Source organism: Psammomys obesus, unplaced genomic scaffold (genome assembly GCF_907164565.1).
Source record: "Psammomys obesus unplaced genomic scaffold, mPsaObe1.curated_primary_1811, whole genome shotgun sequence".
Taxonomy (NCBI): Eukaryota; Metazoa; Chordata; class Mammalia; order Rodentia; family Muridae; genus Psammomys; species Psammomys obesus.
Window position 1 is genome coordinate 15,499,960 of NW_026585504.1, and position 8,877 is coordinate 15,508,836.

The window sequence follows — 8,877 nt, forward strand, 5'->3', positions numbered from 1 at the left end:
ATTTCTCAACTCGCATTACATTTTCATTCAAGGCATAAAGTTGATAACATTTGGACGGAAAAATAAAACCTGAACAGTACTTAAAAGTGAGTATCTTTCTAATCATGTTCCTTCTAGATTTTTTCTTCTAACAGTTTCTTTATTGAACATTTACTTGTATGTTTACAAACACATACTTTAAAAAAAACAAAAACAAAAACAAAACTCTCGTGTGATATTAGGCTTCTAGGAGCTCAAAAGGGGAGACCTCAAGATAGAATTATTGCCTTTATAAGAAAGTCCAGAATTTGCTTTGTCTTTCAATCAGGTGTGTATACAAGGTGGCCATCGCCAGGAAGAGGACTGTTTCCTGACAGCAGATGTGTTGGCCTTGGAAATGAATCAACAGATGAATCTGTTGTTTAAGTCACTTGGTCTATGGTATTTTGTTATGCAGCCAAAGCAAAGGAAGGAAATACTGATAAAGCTTCATTTTGTTTCCTAATTGCTCATTAGGAGTGGATCTGGGGAAAGGAATTGGATTTCAAGCATGACAAATAGTCTAACTCTGAAGGTAATCATTTCAGGCTTTAAAAGCGTGGGGGCAGGCACTGGGAGTGCCAGGTTTGTTAGAATCTGCCTCTTCGGTGCTATTTGAGAACTGCAGCTGTGAGCTAAATATGATCCTTAGATTTGAGACTCTGTCTCTCTGAACCTGAAAGAAAAAAGCTATCGTTATTAGTTATGTACATGCAGCCTGTTTAAAATCTCTGGACCACACTGGTACCTGATGTGCAATCTCATTTGTCTCAGCCTAGAAATAACCTTTGACCCTGTTCCTATGCCATGAGATGGCTATAAAGTACAGTCAACCTTTCAGATTACTGTCAGCATCTTCATTGTCCATTAAACAAGCAGAGGGCAAGGAATCCTAATTCCCTATTAGTTATCTCAACTCTACATATCAGCAGGACATTAAAATGAAGCCAGGTAGACTTTCAAGGTGACTTTAAAATCCACATTTGCTTGAGGTTAGAGTAAACAGATTCCTTACATAGCTTTGATATTTCCAGTACCCGAGTGTGGAGCATGGTTTAAATGTTAACAAAAATCTCAATCTTAGGGTTTTTTTGCTAACATTTCAGATAATTTGTTCTTTCTGGGACTTCCTGGTTCCCTTGAGATGCATCCTTTGGTGTCTTCTGCACTGTAAGGTCTTCTTTTTGGAGGACATCCAGATCTGTTGGGCTCTGTTTGTCACCTGACTTGAATTGCACTGTCGCTCAATGTTTAGAATCCAAAGAGAAAAAAAATGATCTATTGTAATACAAGAAAGCACGGGTAGGAGTCTGCACTAACAGCATTGGTGTCAAGTGGTGTTGAGGATTTAATTTTGGTTTGCTACTGGTATTTGAAATAATTCTGCCCCACATTCTTTGTCTCGGTGTCTTTATGATAGTAGATTGTTTAAGAGATTCTATGTGCTAAGCCTCCCCATGGAAGGATAAAGATTTTATTTCCAGATCATGGCCACTACAAGTTGCTACTGTCAGACACAATGAAGAGAAGAAGGAGATGAGAAAATGATCAGAGCAAACAAGACCAGAAAGTTTCTGACATTTGGTAGTAAGCCCAAAGATTCCTGGAAAGCCTCTTGTGGGCTCCCTAAATCTTGGGAGTCAAGTTTGCTGAACACTGTTGTTTTCTAAGTTAAGGCCTTACAGAGCCTTTCTCCAAGTGGGTCAGTTTCTATTGTTTCCTGATGACTTTCCTCATTAAAGCCTTACAAAACAGGAGCTGCGGCAGTCACAGGGAGATTTCACACAACTTTCACCTCAAAGTCCATGTCTGAGAACTGGAAATGGTGAGACAGCTGGTGGGGTCACTCTGTAGCTGTTAGTGGACTCAGACCACAGTCTTAATGAATGGTGTTGATGTTTCAAGAATTACCAGTTAGTTCATATTAGTTTGAGAGGTTTTCTAAGCTTAGGATGCTTTTACAAGGCAAAGAAATACTGAAAGTAAGGCAAAGAGTGAAGCATCAGGTGACTTTTGTGGTGTGCTTTCTGGTCCAGCTCAAAACACTTCTTCGAAAACTGACCCATCTGAAGTAGTGTGACCAAGTGAAAGGTGAGAAAAAGTTCTTAAGATATCCTGATGTAATTCTTCTCATTTGTAGTGGTGATCTGCTATGGTAATCTGCTAGTGAAATAACTCATGGTCAGAATACTCATGTCTTGGGTTTTCCAGTACATAATACTCCTATCTCTTCCCTACCCTAAATTTAGAAGTTTGGAGATTTGCTGAATATGCCCCTTGTTCAGGCTTCATGAGAAACGGTATTATTAAAGTACTGGAAAGTATATGGATCGTTGATAGGTTCTGTCAAAGACGGAAAAATACAGCTATGTGACAATGGGAAAGGTGTCTTTCTAGATTTCATTTCCTTACTTGATAATTGGAGGCAATACAGTATAGATGCATTATGTAAATGAGTTAAAAGGAAATAACATGTAAAACATCTAGTGTTATGTAAAATATTATTTAGTATTGGACTATATAATATTTATTATTATTAGCCCTATAATTATTGCAGTGGTATTATTTGACCTGTTATCACAAATAATAAGACACAGACACCTATTAGATTTTATAATTGCCTTATTACCTTGGGCCAGGCAGATATTTCTACCTACTCTATCTCAATAACCTCACCATCCATCTCCCAGCCCCCATCCAGTGCCATCTGTCTTAATCATTCCTATCTAGGCGACCTTCCATCCATAATCCCAAGATACTTGCTTGTATTCTTCATCTGGACTTTTCATGTCATTATTGGAGTTCTTCCTCCTGGCCCACATAGTTTCTTCTCCCTGCTAATTTATGGCACCCTCTTCCCTCTTCTCTTCCCATTCATCTCTCTCCCATGATTCTCCTGTTCTCAAAAGCTTGGGAACCCTAACCACACCTATCCCATTCTGCCTGCCCAAGTATAGGCCTTTAATCACCCAATAAGGTATAATGTCTTAGGCAGGTTTACAAAAAAAGGACAAGTGTATCTGGGCAGTAACCAGATCTTGAGGGCCAGTAATTAGCATCAAAATAAAGCATCAGAACAGGCCCCAACAATCTTGAAAAACATGTGACACACAGGCGAACTCTCTGTCACTATTCACATTGCTCTGAAGGTAGGATCAACTGAGCACAGTGGCAGAAGCTTGTAATCCCACCACTTGGGGGACAAAGGGAGGAGGATCAGGAGTTCAAAAGAAGCCTCAGTTAAATAGCAAGTTGGAGGCCAGCTGGACCACATGCAAACCCATCTCAATAATTAATTAATTAATGTAGAAACAGTTCATATATATATATATATGAAATATGATATATATGAAATATGATATATAACAGTTCATATATATATATGAACTGTTATATATCATATTTCTTCTCTAACAAAGTTCTACTGAGGCACAGATGGTTTAAATTAGCTATCATAAAATGTATTTAATTCAATCCCAATAAACACAAAAGCAAATTATTCTTCCATCTCACCTTAGTTGCTTCACTGATGATTTGGAACCTGGTGCTGTCCTGTTCCGTTGTGGCTGAGCCTAATAAAGCCCGGTAGGTGGTATTCTTGGAGAGATGCTGCTTTTGCCGCCTATAGATATATATATTGTACTGTTTAGTTTTGTCAACTTGACACAAAGTAGAGTCATTTGGAAAGAGGGAACCTTAAGTGAGAATATGCCTCCATCAGACTGGCCTGTAGGAAAGTCTGTGGGGGCCTTTTCTTGATTCAGTTATTGATGTGGGAGGGTCCAGCCCGCTGGCTGTGGGGTGATGCTGCAGGTGGAGTAAGGCAGCTGAGCAAGTCAGTAAGAAGCACCCCTTCATGGCCTCTGCCTCAGGTCCTGCCTCCAGGTTCCTGCATTGAGTTACTGCCCTGACTTCTCTCACTGATAAGACTGATCCGGAGTTTATAAGATGAAATAAACTCTTTCCTCCCCAGATTGCTTTTGGTCATAGTCTTTATCCCAGCAACAGAAAGCAAACTAATACAAGTATACAGGTGTATGAGAACTGCCTGTGACTGACTCTTTGCACCTAATAGGCTATATCACCCCGTGAATGTCAGTAAATCGCTATCACAGTAAGGACTGGCAACAGACAGTATTGGCGCTCTTATAAAGTGCCAAGAATACATTACTGGAGTTCTAATAAAATTATTGCCAAAATAATACTAATTTCAACATAATACTGCTTAAGAATGGTATCTTGTCTCCTTTACTGAGAAAGCGGGCGATTTTCTTTCTTTTGGCATGTGTGTATGCATGTACAGATACATGTGACTCTGTAGGCACATGCACATGTAAGACTTGGAGGTCAGAAAAAACCTCAGGCATCATTCCTTAGGGGATGCCCATCTTCTTATTTTTCAGCCAGTGTCCTTACTAGCCTGGGGCTGGCCAGCAAGGCCTAGATATCTGCTTGTCTCTGCCTCCCCAGTGCTGGGGATTGCAAGTACCCATGACTGGCAGTTTTCAGTTTTACAATAGGTTCTAGGGATTAAACTCTTTTGTCTTTTTGTAAGTACTTTACCAAATAAGCCGTTTCCCAGCTCAAATTTGAAAAATAACTTTTATGAACTTAAATTTCCTCCTCCTTTTTAGGAAATAGACCTTTAGTAGTAAAGACAGTGAGTGAAATAGAAACTTAAAAATATATAGAACAATTTTTGCTGGTGGCATAGCACCTTTAACCCTAGCACTCAGAAGACAAAAGCATCAGGTTGTTGTTCAATGCCCGTCAGAGCTATATAGTGAGACACTGTCTCAAACACTAACCAAAACAGAAGAAAAAGCAAAAACAAACAAACAAAAAAACAAACCTCAAAATCAATCAAACAAAAATTAATTTTGATGATTTTTTTTTTTTTTTTATGATTTCAGTTTCAGAATCACATAAAAGTAGGTATGTCAGGCTCTTGGACCAACTAAGACATGGATCTCACCAAAGCAGAAAATTTAAAAAGTGATTTTTAAAGGCACTGTTTTCTAGGCTCAGATAACCTCACAAAATGTTAAAGTAAGTATAAAAGATCCCTCCAGAGGGAAATCTCCGCAGTTAACACATTTCTAGCTTATTTACTCTTTGGGCCAGTAACTGAATTCCTAGAATTTCTCTCAGTGCTAAGGATCAGGACAGCGCCTTGCCTGTGATAAGAAAGTGCTGTACTGCTGAGCCAATTCCCAGCTCCACTCCTAGAAATCTGTCTCATCAGAGTATAGGAAATGACATACACAGCTCTTTATATGGTGGTGCTCTCATAGCAAACGATTAAAAAGAAACAATAGCCCAAGGTTCTAGCAAGTGGAACTAGAACAAAATAAATTACAGTGAATCTACCCAGTGGAATACTGTAAGCACAAAAACAGAGGGAAATCCCCACGTCCTGAAGGGGTAGCTGTCCAGACTAAAATATAAAGCAGGGGAAGGGGACACAGAGAACATCATATATAAAAACTTATGTGTAGGTATAAGGAAAAAGGTGATATAGCTATATCATATTTTGTAACTACATATACTATATATATGTATATATATACTATATATATATGTAGTTACAAAAATACTGGAAGGATAAAGAAATCAATAAATATGCTTACTTGAAGGGACAAGATGAGAACTGGGATGGAAAAGTAGGGGTAAGATTAATACTTTTAATATGTATCTTTTTATGTGATTTCCAAACCAAGTAAGCACAATATCTTTGAAAAAAGACACATTTAAAATTTTATGTAAAAGTATTTTGGTTTTTAAAATAAAACACAATTTAAATAATTTCATAATAAGTATATAAAGGATTCATTAGATTTCCTAAAGACCATATTCTTAGCTCCTCAGTTCTCAAAAGTTTAGTGGAATTATTATTTTGGAATTCTGTCAGGAATGTTTTCTGGGTGATTTATTTACTTACCTGTAGAAAGCAATCTTGCTACAGTCTCTGAAAATGGTTTTATCCACAGCTTCATCTTCAACGCTAAATAAGAAGACATTTTAAAAAATGTATTTTACATAAGATCTGTGGGCTCAATTTTTGTTACCTTCCCTAATTATAGTATAGAGGTGTAAAATAAACTTTTGGAATTTATTCTGCATTGCAGAACTGTTTCGCTGCTGTAACATAAGACTTCAGGGAGGTGACAATATGTATGCTGCAGAACAGTAGCCTTTTGCAAAACTATCAAAATGAACAACAGAATATTTTCACGGGCTTGGTCTGAAAGTCATGGAAAAGGAGCACTGCCAAGTATGAGGGAGGGGGCTTTAAAAATAATAGCCAGAACACCAAGATCTGAAATCTAGAGCTAAACCAAACAACCAACACTCACGTATTTAAACAGCAAAATATTTTCGGAATATATACTTCCTGGGAGTTTAGACCTGAAGAAGACACAGAGTACCTAAAAGTTTTGTTAAAGTGTAGCATGTAGCCACAAGATAAGGCTCCAGGTCCTCTAAAAAAGGTGTGCACCAGGTTCTAGAGTCAGAGTAGGAACAAATACAAAAGAAATAAAAACTGCCAAGATTCCAATAATCTAGAGATTAATACTCTTAAGACCAAGTTTCCAGAAGAATTGCATCTGGAATAAAATAAAATAAAAAGATATACGAAACTACTTAAATTTATAAGTACTTCAATTAGCCTAGTTAAAACAGCTACCAGCTACAGTGGGCTTGGGGAGCACTAGCTTTGGTGAAGAGGTGTGGCTTTCTGCACCTGCAGTTACCATGTCCACAATTTTGAAGGAACTAAACAGGTCTGGAGAGACAGAAACACTCACTTAGCCATGCCAAGAAACTTTGATAGTGAAAACAAAAAACAGAACAAAACAACAACAACAACAACAACAAAAAACCCTTCTTTAAACTCAGTTTCTGGCACTGTTCATTTTAATCAAGTGTGCAAACATTAGGAGACCTTGCAGTCTTCCGTTTCCAGCTTTGAAGAATGAGCTCTGGAATGGCATAGGAGACGGAACCACTTAAATGTGGGACGAAGCACGCTTAAAATCTATGTCTTGGAAGTCTGGAAGACACCTTTCCGTTGTTAAAGTTATCTAAACCTCCTGGAACTTTATGAGAGGTTAAGCTATTAACATTACCCAACTCCCCGCAGAACAGAGAAAGAACGATGACGCAAATGCCAGCCATTCAAGGAAGTGTGATTAAAACTTAAGTGAAGCCATTAAAGCTAGAAGGTTGTTTTTGGAGTCAGTTCCTGTGGGAGCAATTGCCCTTTACCTGATTTTCTCTTTCTCAGCTGCTTCCATGGCTTCCCTGTCAACTCTGCCTGGCAGTTAACCCTCGGGCCGCAGCCTCAGGAGATATTTAAAAATAGGTAACAAGCAGACTTGCTGAATTATGACCCATAAGAGTCCCCTCCAGATGTTTACGGGGCGGGGGCCAATCGACTTTTTCTCCGGCGCAAACCAGCGTGTTTACAGGGATACACTTGGCAAATATTCTCGGTTGTGAGTGACCGATTAACCTTGCTTTTATTGGCGGAGGAGGCACGCACGCAAAGTGCTCGGAGGTTAAAGTCTAGAGCGTGAGAAACAGGAAGCCCCAGGACGGGTCGGTCTCTGCGACTGTCACTCTGCTAGACCGAAAGCGGACCCGCTCCCTCCCCACTCTGAGCTCTGAGAGGGAAGCGCCGCCCGGATAACTGCCGTAACGCCGATGTCGCCGGTCCAACTGTGCTGCGGCTGACGCACGGCCTGGCAGCGCGGGAAGGGACTTCCGAGCTCGAGGACCGTTTCCACTCCGGCGCTCCCCAATTCCAGGGTCTGCTTCCACAGCGCCGCGGCCGGGGAGCTCACTTCGGGGTGTCAGTCAGGCCCTCAGCGCGCGCGCTTCTGCAGACTTCTGACCCGCGCCTGACCTTGGAGAGGACGAGGGCGGGGAAAACGCGGGAAGCGAAGACCTAACCGCGGCCCGGGGTAGCTCTCCTCCGGGCGACGCTCGGAGGGAGCCAGGAGCACGCCTGCGCAGTAGGCGCCAAGTTCCGGAAGCGCGCTGACGGTCCGAGGGAACCGCGGTTTCGAGGACCCGGATCATCCCGCCCACGGAGCAGAGCCGGAAGAGGGTAGGACGAGCCGGAAGAAGGCGGGACTAGCCAGCCGGAAGGAGGCTCAATGCTTTGGGTAGACGCTCCACGGCCGTGAAGATGGCGGTGGCTGCGTGGCTTCAGGCGTCTCCTGTCATTTTCCTCCTTTTGGTGGCGCAGCCGTTCCCACGGTCGTCTTTCGGTGCAGGGCCGGCGTCCGTGTATGCCGCAGACAGGTCCAAGTGGCACGTCCCGATGCCGTCGGTGAGTGTCGGCGTCGCCGCCGAGCCTGGCGGGGTGAAGAGGTGGGGCTACGGTGGCCCAAGGGGTCCAGGATGGTTTCGGGAAAGTCGGATTCCCAGGGCGGGTGGGATCCCCGGGGGCTCGCTGTAGCTGCCGGCAGCTGGGAGCTGCGCTGTTCGCCGCAGGCCGGGAGGTGTGTCAGGGCCGAGGGTGTGCGTGTTCTGACCGGGAAAGTAACAGAACTTTCAGCGCGGAACTTGAGAGGAACTTGATGCCCAGGTAGATAGGAGTTTCTCTCTCAGCTAGAATGTCAGGTAACCCAGGGTTGGATGAAAGGGACATGTATATAGGGGTCTTTATTTTTAACTCCAGTGTTTAGTTTTTATTTATTTATTGACATGAGGTGGTTTGATTTGGTTTAAAACTTCGACATGTTTTTGTGATGAGGGGACTTTTTGGGATTGAAAAAAAAGAAAAAAAGAAAGGAAAAGAAAAGGATTTTAACATGGGAGTAGCCCAAACGGAACAATTATAAAATGTAA

At 41.6% G+C, this 8,877-nt stretch overlaps 1 protein-coding gene across 2 annotated transcripts in view; it reads right to left on the reverse strand.

Moving 5' to 3' along the window:
* Nucleotides 1–8,056, reverse strand: part of Ganc (glucosidase alpha, neutral C) — a 53,835-nt gene extending 45,779 nt beyond the window's left edge. The window contains exons 1-3 of one of the 2 annotated variants that reach the window (XM_055629265.1): nucleotides 7,288–7,521; nucleotides 5,960–6,022; nucleotides 3,532–3,640 (exon numbers count right to left, since the gene is read on the reverse strand). In XM_055629265.1, the coding sequence (XP_055485240.1) occupies nucleotides 3,532–3,640; nucleotides 5,960–6,022; nucleotides 7,288–7,316 (201 nt within the window). In that variant the 5' untranslated portion in view covers nucleotides 7,317–7,521. Of the gene's footprint in view, nucleotides 1–3,531; nucleotides 3,641–5,959; nucleotides 6,023–7,287 lie in introns of both variants that reach the window. The other variant, XM_055629336.1, reaches the window with a different exon arrangement.
* Between the last annotated feature and the right edge of the window lie 821 nt (nucleotides 8,057–8,877).